The 25625-nt window shown below is 38.6% G+C and overlaps 1 protein-coding gene across 1 annotated transcript; it reads left to right on the forward strand.

Moving 5' to 3' along the window:
• Positions 1-5959: 5959 nt before the first annotated feature.
• Positions 5960-25411, forward strand: ARF4 (ARF GTPase 4). Its single transcript, XM_014868724.3, has 6 exons — positions 5960-6484; positions 15263-15343; positions 15806-15915; positions 20440-20511; positions 22214-22339; positions 24457-25411. Exons 1-6 carry the CDS (start codon positions 6418-6420, stop codon positions 24541-24543), a joined length of 543 nt encoding a protein of 180 aa, XP_014724210.1. The 5' UTR covers positions 5960-6417; the 3' UTR covers positions 24544-25411.
• Positions 25412-25625: the final 214 nt, after the last annotated feature.

A 25625-nucleotide genomic window follows, 5' to 3' on the forward strand; every position in this document is an offset into this window, starting at 1 on the left:
GTGGCCTCAAGCTATGTGCCCACCATAAAACCACTCTGCTTTAAAGCATCCAGAACACCCGAGTACCAGTACTGAAAGTTAGGAATGTGACTGCCGTAAATACTTTCAAGGAAACTAGTCAAGTAGTTGCATTCCTTAGTTTTAAAAAGTTTCCTGCAAGAAACTTTAAAATAGTTTAAGACTTAAGTATAAAATTGCTTAAGTAAGTGATGAAGGGAAGTCAGTAAGTAAGTGAATGTTGACTTAGTAAGTCAGGCAGACTTTATACTCTTCCAAGTGTGCAGTGTTTACCAAGATTATTAAAAAACAAACAAAACTCTGACTCCTAGGAAAGATGAGGGCAAAGATCCAGATATATAGACCCTCCCACAAAATCAAATGGAATAAATAAAACTTTTCTTTTTAAAGAAGACTTAATGCAAGGCACCAAAGCTAAGGAAAGTTCTTAACTCCATGGCAGAGACTTTGAGTTGCTGAGAGGTAGCAGGTTGGGCCAAACTATCCAAAGACTCTGGGAATTCACATGCCACACCCTTCTGGAAGAGAAAGAGTATGGACAAGATTCTTTAGTACTCTTCCTCTATTGCAGATAAATGACAGTGTTCAGTGAACGTGAACTTTAAGCAAGATCAGTGACAAACTAGAGTTAGAGAATGAAGTCTAAATGGAGTTTACAGAGGTTGGGAGGAAATGAGGGCAAAAATTATATTATTGAACAACTAACAAGTGGACTAGAAACAGAACCAAGTCATTTTTGCAGAGAACAAAATGAATGACATGGATTAAATTGTTGAAAGTATTAAATGGGATAACGCACGTTAAGCACAATGCTTGGCCTAAAGTAAGTGCTCAATAACATTCATTGTTGCTGTTAAATATTAGCACTATTTATAGAATGCTTTGAAAATTTCAAAGGAGGTGATAGTTTCCTTAAGAAGTTTGCATTCTTATGGGACAATCAGCAAAAATAATTACATTATTAAACCTAAGGGACTGGAACATAAATATACACATGCATGACTGAAAAGATGTCATTTAAAAAAGTCAGAGATGAGGAAAACATAATACCTAGTGTAGTGTGTTGTTAATGAGCACATGCCTTATTTGGGGCAAGCTTATAACACCTTCCTCAAAGTTGTTAGTATTAAATGAAGTATAGGACTTGGTACATGGTAAGTGACCAATAAACGATAGCAATTTTTTCCTTTGGGGCTGACTTTTCTCATATTTAAAAATAAGGCAGTAGCTATAGGGTTATGGGCATTGACATTAGAAGAAATGGTTTCTTACCCCAGTTGTACTGTTTCTTGGTTATGAGCCCTTAGGCAGGTTCTCTGTGACCCTCATTATCCGTATCTTTACAATAGAGACATTTCGTTCGTTCATCAACATCCTGTTTCATAGCCTCCCTTAGTTACTTAATGTGTAGCATATCTTAAATGGAAATCTGAAAAATCTATTCTAACCTTTCATTCGTTTTCTGTTTTTTTTTTGGTTTAGGTTTTGGAGGCTAGAGATAGACATCAGAATTTTTTCCATTTATTTTGCTTAACTAAACAGAAAACATGAATTAAGATTTGGAAGAAGTTATGAGGAAAGGGACCCATTTTCATTTGTCTTGAGAAATTAAGAATCAATTTGAGAAGACCCTCAGAATCAGGTGAGCATTGTTTTAAGGAATTCTGTATAAAACTCAAAACAGACATAAAGGCTACTTAAAGGCTACAAGAATGTTTTGTATCTAGCAAGCTTCCAAAATGCAATTTTAACTTATTCAACTGCTAAGCAAGCCTTTACATGTCTCTCCAATGCAAAGGAAGGTTCTTCTCAAGGGACATCGAGTCTTTAATTCCATTTAAGTTAAATCCTAGCAAAATGTGTGGATCTCTTAGGTAATTGCATAGACTTTAAGTTGTTACAAAATTAAATAGTATTTTGATTCACGTCCAAAATAAACATTTCTATTAAATTACTTAAAGAGCAGAAAACCACTTGCTTTCCCCTTAAAAATCTCTGGTGTTCTTTCTTTCTTTTTCTTTTTGGAAGATTAATCCTAAACTAACATCTGCTGCCAATCCTCCTCTTTTTGCTGAGGCAGACTGGCCCTGAGCTAACATCTGTGCCAATCTTCCTCTACTTTATATGTGGGATGCCTACCACAGCATGGCATGCCAAGTGGTGCCATGTCCACACTCGGGATCCAAACCGGTGAACCCCAGGCTGCTGAAGTGGAATGTGTGCACTTAACTGCTGAGCCACTGGGCTGGCCCCTCTGGTGTTCTTTAAATGTTGTATATTTAATTACATTCAATTTCATCTTAAGAATGTTATTGGAATATTTTGATATTTTTTAAAAGGGCAGATTAAACCTAGTCTATGAAATGGCTTTACCTTATCCACCTGAGTAAAGACGTTTTTGCTCGTTTGTCCGAGGTCACTCCTGAGAAATTAGAATTTCTGAAGTGTTGTTCTACCAAATGGAGCTTTACTCGGCAGGCCTTCAACAATACAAAATAGCTAACTTTTTTTTTTTTTTCTGGTGAGTAAGATTGTCCCTGAGCTAACATATGTGCCAATCTTCTGCTATTTTGTATGTGCGACACTGCCACAGCATGGCCTGATAAGCAGTGTGCAGGTTCGTGCCCAGGATCTGAACCCCAGAACCCAGGCTACCAAAGCAGAGCGTGTGAACCCAACCACTACACCACCGGGCCAGCCCCAGCTTACTCTTTTTGAAACTTTGCAGATTTTTCTTTTTCATTCCCATCCTGAAGAATGCACCAGTTGGAATAAGCAACTACAGAACTGCCTAGGACAGCACTATTAGGAAATGAGATTAGATCTTTATCCTGTTAATGAATCTAATTACCGTCTTAATTTATCTTTGTTGTGAATTTATAAAACTGTAGCAAAGCAAAAGCAAAATTGGAATATCTGGCCTATGACCAGTGAGGGGAAGAGACAAAGGGGGATTTAAATTTTTTTTTTTTTAAATTGACTTTTCCAGTTTTCTCCATTACAAAAAATGCTGTAATGAACATTGTTTGAAGATCTTACAAGTACCACATAGCAAATGTGAGGAAAAATTTTGTTATCATAAATTCCTGGAAGTAGAATTTTTGGATCAAAGAGTATGCACATTGGACAATTTGATAGATCAGTTAAATAAGTTATCTTACATGCACATGATGGAATGCAGCTCTTCAAAAGAATGAGTTAAGGGGCTGGCCTGGTGGCATAGTGGTTAAGTTCACATGCTCTGTTTCAGTGGCCCAGGGTTTGTGGGTTCGCATCCCGAGTGCAGTCCTATGCACCGCTCATCAAGCCACACTGTGGTGGCATCCCACATAAAGTATAGGAATATTGGCACAGATGTTAGCTCAGGGAAAATCTTCCTGAAGCAAAAAGAGGAAGATTGGCAACAGATGTTAGCTCAGTGCCAATCTTCCTCACCAAAAGAAAAAAAAGAATGAGTTAAATTTATAAGTACTGATATTTTTAAATGTCCAGGGTATATTATTAAATTGAAAAAGAAGTTGCTTAGTAGGATAAGATCCCATTAACATATATAGAGAGATGTTAGTTTCACAGAGGAAAATCTGGAATAATCTATGTCAAACAGTGCTTAACTCATTCATCAAATTCAAAGATTATTTTTAAAATTATATAAGTAGTGCATGAATAAGTTCATCTTGTAAAAATAAATTAATACAAATACACAAACACTTGTACTCAAATCTTCAAAGATTTATTCATAAAAGCTCAAAATTTTAAACTCAAAGCCCATCCATTGGTGAATGGATAAAGAAATCATAGTATATCCAAACAATGGAATACTACTCAGCAATAAAAAAAAAGAATGAACTATTGATAATCACTGTAACATGGATGAATCTCAAAATCATTATGCTAGGAGATAGAAGCCACACACAGAAGATTACGTACTGTATGATTCCATTTACATGAAATTTTGGGTAGAGCAAAGCTATAGTGATTAGAAATCAGTAGTTGGCCAGGGGCTGGAGGTCAGGGAAGAGGATGACTACAAAGGAGTATGAGGGAACTTTTGGGGGTAATAGAAATGATTTTTTTTTAATTGCTTGCTTCTTTTTTTTTTTTAAAGATTGGCACCTGAGCTAACATCTGTTGCCAATCTTTTCTAGGTCCTTTTGGTTGTGCTATGTGGGATGCGGCCTCAGCATGGCTTGACCAGTGGTGCTATGGTCTGCGCCCAGGGTCCGAACTGGAGAAACCCAGGGTACCAAGGTTGAGGGTGGGAACTTAACCGCTCAGCCATGGGGCCTGCCCCAGAAATGATGGATATCATGATTACGGTGTTGGCTACACTCCTGTATAGATTGTTAAAATTCATCAAATTGTACACTTAAAATGGTGGCTTTTATCGCTTGTAAATTATATCTCAATACAGTGGATTTTTAAAAGTACAGGTAGGGGCTAGCCTGGTGGCGCAGCGGTTAAGTGTGCACGTTCTGCTTTGGCGGCCTGGGGTCTGCCGGTTTGGATCCCGGGTGCAGATATGGCATTGCTCATCAAGCCATGCTGTGGTAGGCGTCCCACGTATAAAGCAGAGGAAGATGGGCATGGATGTTAGCTCAGGGCTAGTCTTCCTCAGCAAAAAGAGGAAGATTGGCAGCAGATGTTAGCTCAGGGCTGATCTTCCTCAAAAAAAAAAAAGGATAGGTAAAGCTCTCTTTTGACTGTCACTTCAAAACGAGTTCCCTTACTCCCTGGGAAGCTCCTCCCTCTACACAGATTAAACAGGTAACCACTAACTACGACTATTGCAGATTCTACTCCAAAGTTCTTGTTCTGCATTTTTACACACACACCAAGGGAAATCTACATTTTTATATTACTTTACAGTAGTCACTATTTAGCTTCTTCTATTAACTGTACATTGCAAATCTTTTCATTAGAATTTACAGTTCTACATCATTCTACCTCCTGATAGTATACCATAGTACGGATATACCAGTTTATCAGGCCTCCCTCTTATTCCAGGAAATACAATGGAATATGAAAACGGACTAATCTTACCTTTCTAGCACTTTCGGATAAGTGAGGGGGAGGAGGGTTGTCAATAGTAATATTAAATGTGAAATCATACCTACGAAGCGCAGTTACGGTTCTTTGAGCCTTAATTTAGCTAGTCAGGATGTCAATAAAGTATTTTTCACCAGTTAACCTTTAAAGAGAAAATGACATGACTAAGGTAAAGATGGAGGTTGGCGGCGCTACTAATCCTAAGCTGCACCAGCAGTGTGGAGGGAAAAGGTGGGAGGTGGCGAAGATTATGGGGAACTTGCTTTCTTATACCTTTTCTTTTTTTTACAAGAGGTATAGCTTATTTTGTAATCAGGAAAACATTAAGATCAGAAGTATTTCTAAAGTGAGGAAGTGGAAGGACTAAATCTTCCGTGCTTCTTCTGGGAGAGTAGAAGAAAAGCAAGCCTTCGTTGGGGGCTGCACTTCAAGAGCTGCAATAGTCGAAAGTCTCCCAGCTTTGTCGTCTTCACAGGTCAGGGATCTGACAGAGGATTAGACATGTGACCTGGCGTGGAGGTCGAAGGGTGTAGGCCTAGCTGCTTAATCGGTGGCCACAGCCTCTTCGCCTGCACGCTGGCTTTTAACCGCTTATCTCTTGGGAAAGCAGGGCACGCCTGCACCGCCGCGACTAGGGCAAACGTCCGGCCCGCCGAGTGAAACGCGTCCGGGCGCAGGACCAGGGAAACGCCAACACGCGCTGCGTTTAACACGGGGGCACCCAGAGGGCGGAAGGAACGGAGGTTCACGGCCTAACCCACAATGCACAGCCCGCCTTTCCGGAAGGAAGGACTACTGCCTCCTGGACGCCTTTACCCTGCGGCAGCGTCACGCTTTGAGTCTGATTGGAGGTGACGAAGCGAGGCATTGTGGGATTCCGACTGTCTCCCAGTACGCATGCGTTCACTGGCCTCGCCCTACTCCAGAAGCCACGTCCGGGAGGCGGCGGCGGCCAGATACGCACGTCAGCGGAGCTGGCCAATCCCTTCCGTGCGCAGGCGCAGTGGTTCGGGCAGCACCGGAAGCGCAGGGGGATGGGGCAACGGTGACGCGATTCTGTCCGCGTTGGAGGGGCCGGGCCGCCGCCAGTCGCCGCGGCTGCCGCGTGACGTGGCACAGCCGAAGCCTTAACACCGGAGCCGGAGCTGCCGCGCCAGTCGTCCAGCAGGTCCTCGCCCCGTTAATTCCTGTCCCGCAGCTTCGTCTGACGCGCCGGCTAGCGAGCCGCCGCTGCAGCCCTCTCTCCCTAGCTCCTCTCCCCTCTCGCTCACTTAGCCAGGAGCTTGAAAGGAGGCGGCCCGGGGACGTCCCAGACCCCGTCTGCTCCTGCCCATCGCAAGTGCCACTACCGCCATGGGCCTCACCATCTCCTCCCTTTTCTCCCGCCTCTTCGGCAAGAAGCAGATGCGCATTTTGATGGGTGAGTAAGGGGCCGAGAGGCGAGGCCAGGCTCCCGTGGGGATCGGCGAAGCCCGGGTGTCTACGCCTGGGGCGGCCTCGGGGCCTGTTTTCTTCTTCGCCCGCTGTGGTGGGGGAGGGGCGGCGGGCAGGGGGTCGGGAGGAATTCTTAAGGGGGAACAATGGGGCGAAGGGGGGCTGCCGGCCCGGATCTGTCGAAGAGGCCGGGGACAGGGCCGGGGACAGATCTCCGCCTCCTGGGTTTGGCTTTCTCTCCTTATCTTGTGGAAAGCCGGACGAGACTGGGCGGAGATCTGGGGGAAGCGAACTCCGGCATCTCGCAGAGCCCGGAAGACACTGGCGAGGCTCGTTCTGAGAGCGCGAGCTGGCTCCCGTCTCCCGCGGGTGTGGGCAGCGGGCGGGCGGGAGGAGAGCGGCTGCAGCCTTCCTCCTCCCCCTTTCCCCCCTTTCCGTTCCGGGTGCGCGCTGCACACTCCAATGGTGTGTGAGCGAGCGGTCGCCGGGAGCCGGCTGGGGCAGGAAGTGACCGGCCCAGTGCGGTGGCAGGGGAGCGAGGAAGCGCCGAAGGTTTCGGAGGAGTCCGAGTCCTCCGCGCTCACTTCGCTCAACTTTCCTTCGCGCTGAATTCCGCTTCATGTTTTTTTCTTTTCCTTATTAATATCCTTGAAAGCTGAGTTTATCATGAGTATGTTTTTTTGGGCCACTCTCAAAAACTAAATGTATTTGGTTTACTCTCTTTGGTTTTCAAACTAATTTTTATTTGGCTGGCTAAGTTTTAATGAAAACAAACTTTTAGAAACTAGTTTTTTTTTTTAAAGCCGATAACAGATTTTCAGTAACTGAACATCGTAACGCTTAATTTTAGGGTAGTTTTGTTAAATGATAATCACAGAGATTTTTTTTTTTTAATTCTTTTGGAAAATAGGCTTAAAAAACCCCCCTGATTTTCAGGGTTGGTTTTGTGCTCAGCTGGGGAAGAAGGGGCTTGTCACTTGGTGATGTAAGCAACCCCTCCCCCATGTAGTGTGCGCAGTGCCTACATCACAGCTGAGCTCCGTGGACCTCAATAATGCTAACAGGAGCCCCTCTAATTTTAAACATTGAAACTTGTTGGTTCATTAGTTTATTTTCTAGAGAGTGGGGAGGAGGTTTTATTTTCGAGTTCCACTACCACTGGAAGTTTCCCAAAGCAAAGTTCAGTAATATTTCAAGGTGTATAAAGATTCAGGGTATAGGTTCCTTTTTCACTTACTTGTTATTCTATCTTCTTCACAATTGATGAAACAATTATTAATGATTCATTCACAAGGATAAAATGTTTTCTCTTTCAGAGTTTCTCAGGTTTTATAAATGAGGAAAGAATTTAGGAGGGCAAGCATGTTATTTGAGCTTTAAAAGTGGCCGAAAATTGGCAGTTTAAAAAAGAATCTGAAGTCAGTGGGAGGACTTTGGACTGTGGTAAATGAATTTCCAGCCCGTTCCTTAAAAGACATTAACTAGTATGTGGTTGTGTTCCTGGAAATGTAGCATGTTGGCTCTTTTACTTAAGATTTACTGTAAATGAGTTGCTACTTTTCATTTCCTTAGTCTTTTGTGATGGCTGAAAGTTGCAGAGGGAGAAGAGAGGTAGAATTATGCTATAAGCACTTTCCTGTATTTACCGTATTAGGGGAACATTTCTCCCCCTACCCCCTCAAAATAATGATTGAAAGAAAACGGAAGAGAAGTATTTATCTTTGTGCATTTGTGCAGGGGATAGAAGTTATGATTTGGAATTATTCTTTTTATGTTAAATGTTTTATTTCTCAAGTTTGCTATTCTTATTTTGCACTTCAATTTCGGAATAATCAGGTTTCCTTGATTAAAAACACTTCAGTCACACGGTCCACTTTTATAGTAACTCATCAAATGAACTCTAACCATATAAAGGGTATGTCCATAGATAGAGAAAGAGGTGATTTGGAAGTTTGGTAATTCTTAAATTTTTTTTGTCTAGCTTTAGGAGTGACTGCATAAATAATAGGTCACACTCTCTTGCTCTCTCTCTCTCTGTTTTTTTTTTTTGAGGAAGATTGGCCCTGAGCTAACATCTCTTGCCAATCTTCCTCTTTTTGCTTGAGGAAGATTGTCACTGAGCTAACATCTGTGCCAGTCGTCCTCTACTTTGTATGTGAGAGGCTGCCACAGCATGGCTTTCAGAGCAGTTGTGTAGATCTGCGCCTGGTGTGCGAACCCTGAGCCACCCAAGCAGAGCATGGGAACTTAACCACTACACCACCAGGCGGGCCCTAGGTTACTCTTAAGGTGTCTGCCCCCATTCAAATATTAGAATTGCCAGTTGATGATTGTTTTTTCCATATTAATATTCTCTGGCAACTGTGTGTGCTTCCTTTTGCTTCATAAGGCTTAGATAAAATTTATGCCTTCTTGAGTTAGTGACTTTTTCAGACTGTACCATTTTAAAGTGTTCTTAAAAGGTAGCAGTTAGCTAATGAATCTGGTTTGCCAAATTACTGTGGAGGTGTTTTTAATTTTATTCCTATACTGGCTTTCCCAAAAGTTGAAGAAATTTAAAAAGGTGTTTGAAGTTACAGTTTGTAGTTAACTAATTAAAAAATTAAAAACCAACACAATGTGCCATTAATGTCATTTAAACTGTAGATTGACAGAAATTCTGTAGTAGAGTCTTTTAAAGAAGAAATCACTCATGTCAATGTTATTATTGTGCTTAAGTTCAAAGACAATCAGTTTTCACCTTAGTTTCTCATGCAGCCCTCTTTTATCCTATTTTAAATCTGATCTCTGTATCTTGATCCATGATAATATTTAATTTTGGTAAATGACTCCCCAAATTTTGTTTATATCTGAAATCACTAATGTATTCTGTAGAGGAATTATTAATTCCACTTTCTTTGAACTTGCAGGTTCTTTCCTGTTGCAAAGCTGAAAAAGCATTGCTTTCTAACTGATTGCGAGTACTAGTTATAGTTCTATATTGCCTTATATGTGACTGTGGTTTTTTGGGACCAGAGAAGTTCAGGAGAAAGGATACTTCATTTGCCAATTTGAAAAATATTATCAGTGTTTTAAATGAGGCTTTAAGCTAGAGTGGCATTTCATACTTTCCATACATTTTCCCTAGCATATTTGGTTAATTCATTTATTATGTAATTTTAAGTGTTTTGTCCTGATTCTAAAAATAGTATGTAATTTTTGTTAAATTTAGAAAACACAAAAAAGAATGAAGTGATAATTACCTGTAATTCCACCATTCCACTGTTATTAATATTTGTTATACTTACTCTCAGCCTTTTAAGAGAAGGCTTTTGTCCCTCCAAAATTTTACTTGTGATAATATAGTTTTGTTCTTTTGTTTGTTTGTTTTGCTGAGGAAAAGTAGCTCTGAGCTAACATCTGTTGCCAATCTTCCTCTACTTTATATGTGGGTTGTTGCCACAGCTTGGCTGCCAACGAGTGGTGTAGGTCCGCACCTGGGAACTGAACCTGGGCTGCTGAAGTGGAACACGCTGAACTTAACCTCTAGGCCACAGGGTCAGCCCCTAAGGGTTTTTTTTAATTAAGAAAAAAATTACATGGGGGCCAGCCTGGTGGTGTAGTGATTAGGTTTGTGTGCTCTACTTTGGTGGCCCAGGATTCACAAGTTCAAATCCCAGGTGTGGACCTACAACACCGCTCATCAAGCCATGCTGTGGTGCTGTCCCACATACAAAACAGAGGAAGATTGGCACAGGTGTTAGCTTAGGGCCGATCTTCCTCACCAAAAAAGAAAAAAGAAATTCACATAATCCCAATTTAGTCGTTTTTAATATATTCACAAAGCTGTGTAGCCATCACCACTCTCTAAATTCTAGAACATTTTTTTCAGCTGAGAACAAAACCCCATATCCATTAGCAGTCACTATCCCCTCAGACCCCCCCATTGCAACTGCTCATCTACTTTCTGTTTCCATGAGTTTGTCTATTCAGGATATTTCATATAATGAATTCATACAATATGTGGCCTTTAGTGTCTAGCTTCTTTCACTTAGCGTAATGTTTTCAAGGTTCATCCATATTATAGCGTGTGTCAGTACTTCATTTTTATGGCTGAATAGTAATCCCATTCTTAGGATATACCACATTTTGTTTATTCATTCATCAGTTCATGGAAATGTGGTTGTTTCCACTTTTTGGCTCTTAGAAAAAATGCTCCTGTAAACATTTGTGAACCAGTTTTTGTGTGGGCATATGTATTTAAATCTCTTGCATAAATAAATACTTAGTAATGGGATTGTTGGGTCATATGTTAGCTGTGTTTAACATTTTGAGGAGCTGATAAACTGTTCCAGAGCAACTATACCATTTTACATTGCTACCAGCTATGTATGAGGGATCTAATTTCTCCATGAGACCTGGGGTTTTGAATATCTGTCGTACTCCTCTGATTCTGGGGACATTTCTGAACCTCAAATGCTGTACCTGAAAAATGAAGGGTTATTGTGAAGATTGAATTAGAAAAATGTATGGAATCACTTAGTATTATCCTTGGAACACAGTAAGCACTCAACTTTAAATTATTTTTAAATTACCCTGGGAGCTGGCCCCCTGGCATGGTGGTTAAGTTTGGCATGCTCTGCTTCGGTGGCCTGGGTTTGTGGGTTCAGATCCTGGGCATGGACCTACACTGCTCATCAGCCATACTGTGGTGGCAACCCGTATATAAAGTAGAGGAAGATTGGCACAGATTAGCTCAGGGCTGATCTTCCTCAAGCAGAATAGATGAAGATTGGCAGCAGATGTTGGCTCAGGGCTAATCTTCCTCAGCAAAAAAAATTATTATGAAGTTGTATTTCAGGCTTTCTTGTAGAAAATTTAAAAGATAAAGGAAAACAAGAAGAAAAATATCCTCTGAAGGTTTACCCATCTAAAAGTATACTTTTTTCCCGTAGTCTTTTTTGTTTCTGCATTTGTTTTTTCTCCAAGTTGAAATAATTGCAATCTGGCTTCTTTAACTTAAGATGTAAAGATTTCTTGCTGCCGTATTTTGGTAGACATACTTTTCAATGTTCGGCAAAGATTTTTGGGATCGTTTTGGTGCTAACACTTTGGTCAAAGTGCAGGTCCAGTAAAGGAGAACAAGTAATTCCAGTATATCTTTGAATACAATGGCTTGTTTATGGGAGTGAAAGGGAGGGAGGACATTACTGCACTGTACAGATTAGAGTCTTATCTTGGCCAGTTGAGAATTGGTTATAGTTTCATTTTGTGGAGAAATCTCATTGCCAGATATTGCAACATTAAGGAAATGCATACTTAAGAAATGACTAAAGTGGCACGAAATTGTTAAGCCAACACAGGTTTGAGTAAAGAACTATCTAAAGAGTTTTAAGTGATGGTATACATTATTTTGTGCGTCTTAAATCTCATAATAGAAATACCTTTAAAAAAAAACTTCTGGTTTGCATTTATACAGCACTATTATTTTGGGTGCAACTCAAAAGATATCTTCGTAATTTTTAGAATTTTGTATGTGGCTGTGAGCCAATTGACTGTTTTCTTAGAATTTTCATTTTAAGAGTAATTTGTGGATGCTTAGAAAACCTATGGCTGCATTATTTTGTCAATGCTTTCTTCTTCTCTCTTTTTTTTTTTTTCGATAAAAGTAAGTATATAAAATATATTCAGGGGCCGGCCCGGTGGCACAGCGGTTAAGTGCGCATGTTCTGCTTCAGTGGCCTGGGGTTCGCCGGTTTGAATCCTGGGTGCGGACATGGCACCGCTTGGCATGCCATGCTGTGGTAGGCGTCCCACATAGAAAGTAGAGGAAGATGGGCACGGATGTTAGCTCAGGGCCAGTCTTCCTCAGCAAAAAGAGGAGGATTGGCAGCAGTTAGCTCAGGGCTAATCTCCCCCACCCAAAAAATAAATAAATAAAAGGATAAAATATATTCAAGGCTCTTAAGTGATTGTCTTTCTGATAGATAGGTGAGGAGGTGTAGCCAGCCCAACATTGTAATAAAGGAAATGGTGCTACTTGGGAAGTTTTTTCTTTTTTAATAGAAGTAACATTTATTGTGTTAAAAAAAAATCCTAACGATATAGAAGTAGAAGAATATTAATTCTGTGTACAAATTTAAAACTTTAATTAAAAGAAAAATTGGATTACCTACATGCTTTTTTATAACTTGGCATGTGAGTAGTTATATAATCATAATTTGTCCTGGATTTCTTCCATTCCTTGTTAATATTTTTGGATTTACATTATGTTTAAATGGTGGTATGAGGTCCAGTTGGAGCTCCAGTGAGGACTTTCATATGCCATAGTTCTCCAGACCTAACTCTGGTGTTTTTTCTTTTTTTTTTTTTTTTGAGGAAGATTAGCCCTGAGCTAACTACTGCCAGTCCTTCTCTTTTCGCTGAGGAAGCCTGGCCCTGAGCTAACATCCGTGCCCATCTTCCTCTACTTTCTATGTAGGTTGCCTACCACAGCATGGCGTGCCAAGCAGTGCCATGTCCGCACCCGGGATTCCGAACTAGCAAACCCCGGGCCGCTGAGAAGCGGAACGTGTGAACTTAACTGCTGCGCCACCCGGCCGGCCCCTCTGGTGTTTTTTCTAATCAACACCTCAGTTTCTGTTCCTCTGACTTGAGCTTAATTGTACTTGGATTTAGTTAAAGGTGAGTTTTGCTTTATTTTAAAATTTGATCAAAATCACCTGAGGAGGACTTATGTTCTCAAGAGACTTAGCTTTTTCAAACAATGAAAAGATCATATCGTTCATCCCTGTTTTCCGTATTTTTACTGAAGATGCCAAACTTTAAGGTTCCTACTTTTGTTTCTTTGTGTATTTTTTAGAATTATGTTTTCTGATCTTTTTTTTTCTTTGAGGAAGATTGGCTCTGTGCTAATGTCTGTGCCCATCTTCCTCTATTTTATATGTGGGATGCCTGCCGCAGCATGGCTTGCTGAATGGTGCCTAGGTACGTGACCAGGATCCAAACTGGTGAGCCCCAGGCTGCTGAAGTGGAGCACGCAAACCTAATCTCTATGCCTCTGGGCCATCTCCTGTTTTCTGATCTTTTTAATATTGTTCCATACTCAAAAAATGAAACACTTCCTTGTAACAGTTGGTTTTTCTTATGCCCATGGGTGAGGGTTTAGAGTGGGCTTCTCACTCTGACTACTAAATGTCATAGTTTTTTTGGAAGAATCAACCTGAATCCCAGTATGAAGAAGTGGGGCACAGAATTCGATTAGAGGACACAGGAATAAGAAGGCATAAAATGCCCGCGTTTCCAGGGAGATCTTCAAGCTACATTTTTAGGGTACAGAGCAGAAATGGGTAAAAGGAGTCTGAATTCTCTGTGGCCTTTAGTTCTGTCTTGGACTAACTGATAAAAGTTAAACTTATTTGCATAGGAATGTAAATTAGATAAGTGAGGTGATTTTGTTTTTGTTTTTTGTTTTTTTAAACTTGATAGATTTGGTTTTATGTGCCAAGTCATGCTTTGATTTAAATAGTAAAAAGGCATCCTTGCTGAAATCAATACTCAGTTGAATTGATTTCAAAATCTGTGATAGCATAAATCCAGGTGGCCAAATGTGATGTCCTTAAAACGGTGTTGCATTCAATGGCATTATTAGATATTGACCTTCCATTTATGAAGGCTTTAGCAAACAATATAGAATATGCAGGTTTTGAGAGGTTCATACTTAAAATAAGTGTTTAATTTGCTTTTTGCTATCACTGTAATAAAAGAGGTATACCTTCTTGTTCTAGTATGGATTTTTTTCAAAAACAGGCACATTCCTCCCTACTTGTATCTGCTTCAAAGGAATCATTTTAAGAATTTAGACATTACTGACATTGGAGATGAATATGATAGGGCCATTTTTACAGCCCCAATTAACCACTCTTTTGTTCTCATTTCTGCACAGTTGATGTTGGAATGGATTTCGGTAGGGGTAAAATTGGCCTCACCTCCCTTGCTATATCATGTAACTAGGGCATAGTTATATATCCCCCCCTGAGCATCAGGACTTTTTACCCAAAATTTGCTCTTTATGTAAAAGGAATTTGAGTTTATGAATCTTAAAGATAATTCTTTACTCACTTGTTCTTATGTGTTCTGTGATCGAACTTCTTTTTCTTTTTTTGCTGAGGGAGATTCGCCCAGAGCTAAACATCTATGCCAGTCTTCCTCTGTTTTTTGGTGTGTGGGCCACCAGCACAGAATGGCTGCTAACAGAGCAGTGTAGGTCTGCACCTGGGAGCCAAATCTGGGCCGCCACATCAGAGCACGCTGAACTTAACCACTAGGCCACCAGGGCTGGCCCTGTGATTGAACTTATAATTTGTGTTTTTAAAAATGGTAGTAGTTCATAGAATTAATAAGAATTTAGGTTGGAAGAGATCTTAGATTATTTGAGGCAGTCCTCTTATTTTGTAGTTAATTTCTTTGGCCTCAGTTTCCTAAAGTGAATTGTTTAAAGGCACTTGACTAGTTGGTGGCAGAACACATCTAGAGATTACAGCCTGACTAAGCCAGATACTCTCTTCTTTTCACTATACCTGCTGTCTCTAGGTGTAGAAAGAAAAATGGAAAGGTTTTCTATAGAAAATGTTGCTTTTGGGAATCAGAAATGAGGTAATTTCATTTCTAACTCGTTTGTGCTTTGACCAGTGAACTTTTGCTTTCAAACTATAAATTTGTTGTAAAATTATTCCTTAGTGTGTGCTTTGGGTCTAGATTTAAAAGCTTTAATGTCTCTTTCTAGTTGGATTGGATGCTGCTGGCAAGACGACCATTCTGTATAAACTGAAGTTAGGGGAGATAGTCACCACCATTCCTACCATTGGTAAGAATTTTACTGATGACTTTAATTGATATCATAATATATTGTAAAGTGAAATTGAACACAGTTTAATTTTGAAAGTCTCCTTTTCTTTTTTTAAGGCTTTTTTAAAGAGCAGTTCACAGAAAAATTGAGAGGAAACAGAGATTTCCCACCAGCCCCCTGCCCCTACACATGCATAGCTTCTCCCGTTATCAGTGTCACTCACTAGAGTGGTACCTTTGTTACGATTGATGAACCTACATTGACATAATCACCCAAAGTCCATAGTTTACCTTAGGGTTCGCTGTTGCTGTTGTACATTCTTTGGTTTTGGACAAATGTGCAATGACATGGATCCATCATTATAATATCTTAAGTTTGTTTATCTAGTAAGACTTTAAAAAAACAGTTCTGAGAGAATTATATAAGAAAGACGTTTATTTTCTTAATGACATTATGCACAACTTTTTTTTTTCTTTGTAGGTTTTAATGTGGAAACAGTAGAGTATAAAAACATTTGTTTCACAGTATGGGATGTTGGTGGTCAAGATAAAATCAGGCCTCTCTGGAGGCATTACTTCCAAAATACCCAGGTAAGCCATGCCATACATTTTTATAACTTTCCTTTATATGTTTCATACTCTGAAGTTTATCATCATCTACTGTTTAACTGGGTGTGTTGGTGTTTACTGTATGAGTTGGCATTCTTATCACTACTTCCATATTCTTCAGTGGACTCTCTCACTCCTGCCTCTGAAGGCTAAATTACCTAGGATGGAAGAGTTACATAGCCATCATAGTAATACTGTAGAAGATTGGGTGCAGGTGGAGGTGGTTCTCAAGATTGAATTAGATGTTTCATCAGTAGTTCTATTGGTTTCATTCTTAGCTTAGAAAATAAGATCTGTATAACTTTCTGTCTTTGTAGGTTTTAATGAATATAAGAAAATTAACAGTCCTTCATTTTGCCCAGTTAAGTGTTTACTTTATTAAAATATATTAAGAAAAAAATATTGAAGTAGATCTGCTTTGTTGATTTGTAAATTTTTAAAATATTATCATGCAATATATATAATACCGGCATGGAAGAGACTTTAGTGATCTTGTAGAGCCAGAATTCTCAAATCTGGCTGCACGTTAGAATCACCTGGGAAGCTTTAAAAATCCCAAAGGCCTGATCAGAACCCCAGACCACTTGAAGCAGAATCTTTGGGCATATAAACTAGGCTTCAGTAGTGCTTCTCAAACTTTAATATGCATATGAATCACCTGGGTATTTGTTAAACTATAGATAATTCAGTAGGCCTAGCTGAGTAAGGTCTGAGATTCTGCACTTCTGGCAAGTTGTCAGGTTGTGGTGCTGATGCTGCTGGTTCGGGACCTTACTTTGAGAAGCAAGGTTCTAGTACCATGTTTTTCAACACCAGCATTGTTGACATTCCGGGCTGAATATTTCTTTCCTGTTGGGTGAGGGGAGGGCTCTTGTTTACATTGTAGGATGTTTAGCAGCATCCTTGGCCTCTACCCCCCAGATGCCAGAAGCAAGCTACCCCCTCAACCCTGTTGCAACAATCACAATGTCTCCACATATTAGAAGATGTCCACTGGAGACAAAATTGCTCTGTCTCGAGAACGAGTGCTCTAGTCTAACTCTTACATATGAAGAAACTGAAGCTTGGAATGACTAGGAGAGCTGGTGGTTCTCCTCCATTTCTGTTTAACCTGATTCCAACTTAGTTGTGTTTTCTACCACGTGAGCGGTTTCTCATCAGTTTTTGTTTACTACTGGAGTAGATAAATTTTTTTTCTTAAGTAATGTGTGATATTACAAACATTTCAGGGGGCTGGCCCCGTGCCCGAGTGGTTAAGTTTGTGTGCTCCGCTGTGGCTGCCCAGGGTTTCGTCAGTTCGGATCCTGGGTGTGGACATGGCACCGCTCATCAGGCCACCTTGAGGCAGCGTCCCACATTCCACAACTAGAAGGACCCAAAACTAATAAAATATACAACTGTGTGCTGGGGGGATTTGGGGAGGAAAAAAAGCAGAAAACAGAAGATTGGCAACAGTTGTTAGCTCAGGTGCCAATCTTAAAAAAAAAAAATTTCATATGTTTAAGATTTGCAGATGTCATTCTTGGTCTCCAATTATTATAACATTATATACAAGTGAGGTATATTTGTATGGCAATGAATACCCTAGCTGAGTGGCTGGAACAACCAGATTTAAGTAGTATGTCGGGGGCCGGCCCGGTGGCGCAGCGGTTAAGTGCACACGTTCTGCTTCTTGGCAGCCCGAGGTTCGCCGGTTTGGGTCCCAGGTGCAGACGTGGCACCGCTTGGCAAAAGCCATGCTGTTGTAGGTGTCCCACGTATAAAGTAGAGGAAGATGGGCACAGATTTTAGCTCAGGGCCAGTCTTCCTCAGTAAAAAGAGAAGGATTGGCAATAGTTAGCTCACGGCTAATCTTCCTTAAAAAAGAAAAAAAATTAAGTAGTATGTCATGTTAAGTAAGTGGCATGCTTTTTTATTAAAAATTAGAATATTTCTGTTCATTAGCATAGCTGTGATAGAAAAGATGATATGAGTAACATGCTTTAAAAAACTTCATTATGGAAATTTGCATATATACACAAAAGTAGAATAGCATAATAAACTTGTACATATCTGTTACGGAACTTCAGTTATTAGGATATGACCAGTATTGTTTAATTAATACTCCTGTCTCATGTACTTCACCTTTTGGGTTTATTTTAAAGTAAGTCATAGTCATTTCATTTAGGAAACATACTTTTGAAGTATATCTAGGTATGAAGTAAACCTTTGCTAATCTTAAGCTTTATAATTTTTGACCAAGAGTAACCCTGGTCTTATCCTTAGGTTTGTTTAGAGTGCTTTGTAATTTACTTTGAGTTCTTGAGATTATGCCCATTCCTGGCCTCTGTGGATCACCTTAGAGTCAAAATTCCAACTTCTTCCTAAAGAGCTCATGCCTGCTGGCAAAAGCTTTATGTTACGTGGTGTAATCCCAGCCAAGCTCTTACAGCTAGCTGGTCAGTTCTTTTAGCTATAAAATTTAAAAGAAACTAAGTATGCCATTTAACCATGTTTCTTACTTATATTAACAATCCTGGACACAATGCATATTGTAGTAAATTCTTCTTCCCTCATTAGATAATTCCAGTTATTTTGCTGTTTTACATAATTAAGTAAATATTTGGCCTTTACTCTTTTCTTATAATAATAGCCAGGCTTATCTTTGGAATCCTAGCTTTTCTACACTCTTTATTCTAGGCCATCCCAGGAAATGCATAATGTAGAATTTTTCTTTTGGAGGAAGATTAGCCCTGAGCTCTAACTACTGCCAATCCTCCTCTTTTTGCTGAGGAAGACTGGCCCTGAGCTAACATCCGTGCCCATCTTCCTCTCCTTTATACGTGGGATGCCTACCACAGCATGGCTTTTGCCAAGTGGTGCCATGTCCACACCTGGGATCGGAACTGGTGAACCCTGAGTGCCTGAGAAGCGGAATGTGCAAACTTAACCGCTGCACCACCAGGCTGGCCGCCATAATGTAGAATTTATTCCTAAAATAAATCTCCCACTCAATAATGTTACTTTGGGACTGATAGCATTCTTTTTACATTTTAAAACAATAAAAATGAATTGTTAGTCCAAATAAAGTTAGATCCCTTTTAGAGGCATTACCTCTTCTAAAGGGGTACATCTAAAAAGGAATAGCCTTGGAATAGGAGGGAAAAGAGGATACAGCATTTGCTCAATGCCTGTGATAAGCCAAGCACAATGCTAGATTCTTTTATACCTCTATGATTACATGTAATCTTTAATAAGCTCATAGAAAGTTGGTGGTATTTTTTATTTTATAGAAGAGGAGGCATGTTCAAGGATTAGGTAATTTATGTAACTAATAAGTAGTCCTGAGATGTGAATTTGGATATCTTTCCACTATGCGATACTGGCCATCCTAGCACCAAAAATTTTTTTCAAAGGTTGGGATGTTTCAAATGATGATTTCCAGTAGAGATAAAGGAAATAGGTTCGAAATTTGCTAAACCAAGGGAAGTTATGTCATTTAATGACTGTAGCCTAAAATAAGTGTTAGGTACCCTGCTAAGGTCAGTGCTGTGGTAATACTAAGGGGTAAATACAAAATGGTGCAGCTCTTTGCCTTCAGCAGTTTTAATTTAGTTAGTTGTATAAATAAGTAATAGTGTAAGAGTTTGTGATAAAGTGACAAATGATCAAAAATACTTCAGTGGTCAGGGTTGTGAGGAGAATAATATTTAGTCACTTTAGTATTAATAGGAATAGATTTTAGCAAAGTTTATAAAATTAATCTGCCCTCTCTTGCCAATTGAAAGTTCTTTCCCCTTTGAAAGTTTTTAGAAAAGTCTTAATTCAACTAATTCCTCCCCAATTCCATTTCTTTTGTAGAATAGAATTCTAATATTTGTGAATATCTTAATGGTTACTACCTTCCTTTTTGTTAAGAATTTTTTATTTGATCAAGTCAACCTTGAATTTTTCTTGATAAATTTTGCTTAAGACTTCCTTCCCCTGATTTTAGAGTTGGCAGTCAGCATTCTGGAGCAAGGCTGTCTTTTCCAGATGAAGCATATAAAAACTACTGTAGTATGGCCCCTCCTTCTTTTTATTTTTTTATGCTTTGTGCATAGCTTTGACTGAATAGAATAGCTAATTTAGTTAGTAAACTCATGAATCTTGAGGATCTTTACTTTATTCTTTTTCCTTTTGTCCCCATTTTGTGACTCGTTACTTACACTTATCTGCACTTAGACATGCAAGGGCAGAGGGAATGAGAAAGAGATAAAATTTGTTCTTAGCGTAGTTGAGAAAAGTGATCAGTTGGTTAAGAGTAAATTTTTTTTTTTTAATTTGAAATAACATTGATAAATTACAGTCACAAATAGTGCCTCAGATCTGTTTTTGGTACTTAGAGCCCTGTTTTCTATTTTTTTTAGTAAGGAGACATTTTCTTTCTAAGATTTAACTCTTGATATGGTTTTGCTGCCTATACCTGTGTTTCATATTTAGTGTGTCCTTTAACTGTTATCATTTATTTAAGCAATTTTTCCCCAGGGTCTTATTTTTGTGGTAGATAGCAATGATCGTGAAAGAATTCAGGAAGGAGCAGAAGAGCTGCAGAAAATGGTAAGAATATGTTGAAAATGTATCCTTTCCAAGATGTGTTTTTCTGGGTGACAGTGGTAGTGTTAGTGGCTGGTACATTTTAACTGTGATTAGATTATACAAATGAACTTTTTGGAGTTGGAACCTTGAGGAACTATCATCACAGGTTCTTAAGAATGCTCCTAAAAATCACTTGTAGTGCTTTTTAAAAAGCTCACAGGAGAATAGCTACTTCAGTAAGTTGGGAGGAAGGCCCAGCTTGATTTTAGAATGCTCTTTGGGTGATTCTGATGCATATCTCTGGTTGAGGATGTTTGTATTAGTCCGGTCTTTTATTTTGTAGATATAAAATCTATAGTTTTGAAACTTTTGTGACCTAGGAATCCTGGCTCAAATCTCTTGTTCCCAAGGTTATCGGGTTCCGTTTTCTCTATGCTGTACCTGTAATATATACTTTGAAATGTTTTGTGATAGCAACCGTGATAAAGAATGCCACCTGAAGGTAGTAGCATTTGGGTTGATGGTCGCATTTTGGTCTTCCCATATGTTGGATTAATGTTTTCATATATTCATATTGTTAAAAATACTGAGGGGGAAAGTTGTTGAGCAACCTTGCCATGGTTTCAGATATTTACTGAAGTGAGATCTTCTCCTTCATTGCTCCTAGGACTGGAGAGCAGTTTGTAAAACCATTGTGCCAGTGTATGAGTAATGAAGTCACTGGAGGTTTTTTGTCTAACAAGTTAAATATCATCCTTTCTACTCCTTTGTAAACAGCTTCATTGAGATATAATTCACATACCATAAACTTCACTATTTAAAATGTATAAATCAAGGGTTTTCAGTATACAATATTGTACAACCATTACCACAGTCTAATTTTAGAACATTTTCATCACCTCAAAAAGAAATCGTAGAACCATTAGTATTCATTTGCCATTACTTCCCCAACTCCAGCCCACAGCCCTAACAACCACTTACCTACTTTCTGTCTCTATACACATGCCTATTTGGACATTCATATAAATGGAGTCATGCAGTATGTGGTGTTTTTTTCACTTTTTGTTACTTTTCACTTAGTGTTAATTTTCCAGATTCGTCCATGTTGTGTCATGTATCAGTACTTAATTCCTACTGGCTTCTGCTCTTGGTAGTATTCTTGTATTTTTCATGATACTGCTGATGCCCTAATCATTTCATTGTTGTCCTGCTGTAGTCTTGTCCAGCTGGCTGGAAAGGATAAAAGTCCAAAAAGAATCATCATCTAAATACTTTTACTACTAAGTACCATAGATCTTGCCATAAGTATTTATTCCCATATGTGTTTGTTATCCTTGCCAGTCCTAACCGTCAATGAATGATCATGCAGGCTGAATGAATGACTTGCCTTAATGGAGTAATCCTTGCCAGTCCTAACCGTCAATGAATGATCATGCAGGCTGAATGAATGACTTGCCTTAATGGAGTAGAGGATGTTTGGCTTGAAAAACAGTTTTGCATTACTTGAAGGCATGTGATTATTTGCTTTGGATTTAAAAATTGATGGATATGAGATTTAAGTTGTAAGAGTACCAGAACTTCATGTAGAGAAATGGGGTTGATATTTAATAATGTACTTAATGTTGAATAAATGATATATATAGGAAGCCAATGTTTTACATAATTTGTTAGAATAATTGGATTCCAGTTTGGTAGTTGTTAATGTCTTAGTTTTTATTTCCAGCTTCAGGAAGATGAGTTGAGAGATGCAGTGTTACTGCTTTTTGCAAACAAACAGGATCTGCCAAATGCTATGGCTATCAGTGAAATGACAGATAAATTAGGTCTTCAGTCTCTTCGTAACAGAACAGTAAGTATTTGGAGGTTCGGATTAACCTCCTGACTCTTAGAATTTTAGGATAATTGTTTAAGCTTGTATTCAGTTTAAATATTGATTAACCAGTTGTCTCCATTTAACAGATGATGTGCACATCATATAAAAAAATACAGTAATATATTCTTGCTTATACAAACATGAGCCCTTTCAGGCTTTATTTCATACCTTTATAAATGTATTCAATTTTACTTCAAAGTGTGTTGATATCGTCTCTATTTTAAAACTTTAAAAATATATCCTTTAAAAATCCAAAGGTTTAAATATCTATTTCATTTGATTTTTGTTAACTTTGTCCTCAAAATGTTTAGTATTGATAAAGATGTGGAAAACTACCATATGAGAATTGTAATATCTAAAGATTATTAATATTCTTACTTTTAAACCTTTTAGGTAGCTCTGCAGCAAATGTTTTGTAATTTGGTTTCCTTATTAAAACACCAATATTTAGCTGCCATATTTTAGATAATATTTTCTATTGTTTACATGTTAACACCAAAAGCTTGTGGAGGGACCTATAATTATGGTATCAAACAAATTTTTTTTCAAATTTATTTTTTTGAGGAAAAGTAGCCCTGAGCTAACATTTACCCCCAATCCTTCTTTTTTTATTGAGGAAGATAGGCCCTGAGCTAACATCTGTGGCCATCTTCCTCTATTTTATATGTGAGACGCCTAGCACAGCACGGCTTGATAAGCAGTGCGTAGGTCCGTGTTCAGGATTCAAACCGGAGTGCCCTGGGCCGCCAAAGCAGAGTGCGTAAACTTAACTGCTGTGCCGCTGGACTGGCCCTTAAACAAAATTTCAATTTAAAGTTATAAGAAATATTATACTTGTGCTCCAGTAGCTTATCATTTTAAATCAGTGATTTAAATATTGGCAAACACAATATACTGTTTTATATATGAAGAGGTATTATAAAGTATTAGTATGGCTTGTGCTTTACAAGTTTTTCACTAACTTGTCAACAAGGCAAATACTGTACTGTGGCATTAACTATGTAGACTGTTTGAGATGTCCCAGGACAATTTAAATAAGGTAAACTGTGAATGATACCGGTTTTCAATGCTGTGAAGATATGAATTCATGCTTTTTGGCAGCCTTCTAGATTACTGGGGTGTTTGGTATTCAAATAATAATTTGGCAGCATGGTATACTTGCAGTGGCCTTGCAACATTTAAAGCAAGGTCTTCCTACTAAGGCAAAGTACAACTGGTCAATAAAGAAAATTAATAAGAATAAGCTGTCCCTTAAAGGTAATTAAATTGCTTTCTAGGTCTTTTTCTTGGTACTTGTAACTTTTCATGGCATTTCATACAGTTACTGAAGATAAGAATCATTACCATTTTAAAAAGTGGAACATTTTGGGGCTGGCCTTGTGGCCTGGTAGTTAAGTTTGGCACGCTCTGCTTCAGTGGCCTGGGTTTAGTTCCCAGGTGTGGACCTACACCACTCGTTGGCAGCCATGCTGTGGTGGTGACCTACATACAAAATAGAGGAAGATTGACACGATGTTGGCTCAGGGCAAATCTTCCTCACTAAAAAAAGTAGAACTTTTTTTAATGCATGAGACTAAAGATAGTAAAATTATCTGAAAAGCTTGCCTTTAATCAGCAATCCCTGCTCTTTCAAAATTTTGCCTCTTCTACTCTGAACTTATTTTTATGGGAAACGAGGGTTATTAGGACCAGGGGGGTAGTTTATTAGTTGCCATGAATGTTCTTTTCAGATTAACTAGTGGTTAGTTGATTAAATCGAATCGATGAGTTGGAGTAGCTTTAAATATGAGAGGAGTTTTGTGAGAAGCAAGGGGTATGAAAACACTCCCAATCTGTACACTTACTGAGATCATTAAATATAAAACTAATGATTTGTGAGATGTAATACTTTAACACATTTATTTATGCTTAAGGTTGTATATATATATTTTTTGTTTCCTTTTTTCCTATACATTTATGGTAACTGTGGACTAAGTAATACCCCTGGGCAATTGGGAGAAAATATTTAGTTTACTTATTAAGAAATTTTAAACATTGTCGTTATACATAGTCTCATGTTAATCAAGTAATTTTGTGTTGTCCTTTCTTTACAGTGGTATGTTCAAGCCACTTGTGCTACACAAGGAACTGGTCTGTATGAGGGACTTGACTGGCTGTCAAATGAGCTTTCAAAACGTTAAATGAAACTGGATTCTCTAACCAAGGACATGTTTGATAGAATTGGTCTAGGCTTGTTACCACAAAATTAGTTTGCATCTTGGTTATTAAACAGTATCTGGGACTGGTTTGGGCAGAATATTACAGCGTTTCAACTTATTTTGTTGCCAATTATTGTTTACCAAGTATAATGTTGCTGTTTAGCAATATGCTTGGTTTTAAAGAAATTGTCCTGAACTTGGGAAAAAAAGTGTCCTCTTAATTTTACTTCCCTTAAGCCTAAATGCCTGGACATAGCTATTGTGACACCTTTAAATAAATCTGTTTTGAATGTTTTTTGAGCCCACAACAAATAATGTTTTAAAGTTATCCCCTTGCTACTTTACTGATACCTTTATCATTCCTGGGACAGTCTGCTGATTTTAAAACATGTAGCATTCCATTTGTATTTATTTTTCTCCCTTGCCAAAAAGATTTTCTAATACTGCTTGAACCAGCCAGGGAAATGCACCAAAACACTATTCAGATCTCTTGCACTGAGGAACTTATTTTTTTCCCCCATTATTGACTCTGGCTTCCATCAGCCAAGCTTACCTTGGTGTGGTTTGGATTTGATAGCTAATTAGTTTTGTGCTGGTTGCGAAGAGTTCATATTGAGATAATTTTTAATATTCAGCAGATTGTCTTCCTTTATATTATATCTTTTTTATGTTGCATGTTGCTTTTGGTATCAGCCTGACTCTTTGCCCAGTATATGATAGTTCTGCTGATGTTTTATTGTTTATTGGTGAACATATCTTCATTAAGAGTTTTTGGAAAACTCATCAAACTCAGTAAGTTTTCTTCATAATCCATTTGGAATTATTCCTAATAAAATGATAAAATATGTAATTGTGTGTGTTCTTATTGAGTCTTGAAAATGTTTGAAATAGATTTTCCTATTTAGCAAAGCTGATTTACATATTTTACATACTGTGAACAATAATGCAGATCCCAGAGAGTTTACTAATTGTTTAAATTGGAAATAAAATATGGGTTGCTGTCATGTGTATAACAAAGTGGGGTGCAACTTCAAAAATTTAGTTTTCTTCGATAAAATACCATT

Source organism: Equus asinus, chromosome 21 (assembly GCF_041296235.1).
Source record: "Equus asinus isolate D_3611 breed Donkey chromosome 21, EquAss-T2T_v2, whole genome shotgun sequence".
Lineage (NCBI taxonomy): Eukaryota > Metazoa > Chordata > Mammalia > Perissodactyla > Equidae > Equus > Equus asinus.

Bases quoted from the DNA above. Each gene is read 5' to 3' on its own strand.
- ARF4 (XM_014868724.3), top strand. From the start codon at position 6,418: ATGGGCCTCACCATCTCCTCCCTTTTCTCCCGCCTCTTCGGCAAGAAG. The intron at 6,485-15,262 runs GTGAGTAAGGGG...GTCTCTTTCTAG, and splicing joins GCAGATGCGCATTTTGATGG to TTGGATTGGATGCTGCTGGC. The intron at 15,916-20,439 runs GTAAGCCATGCC...ATTTTTCCCCAG, and splicing joins ATTACTTCCAAAATACCCAG to GGTCTTATTTTTGTGGTAGA.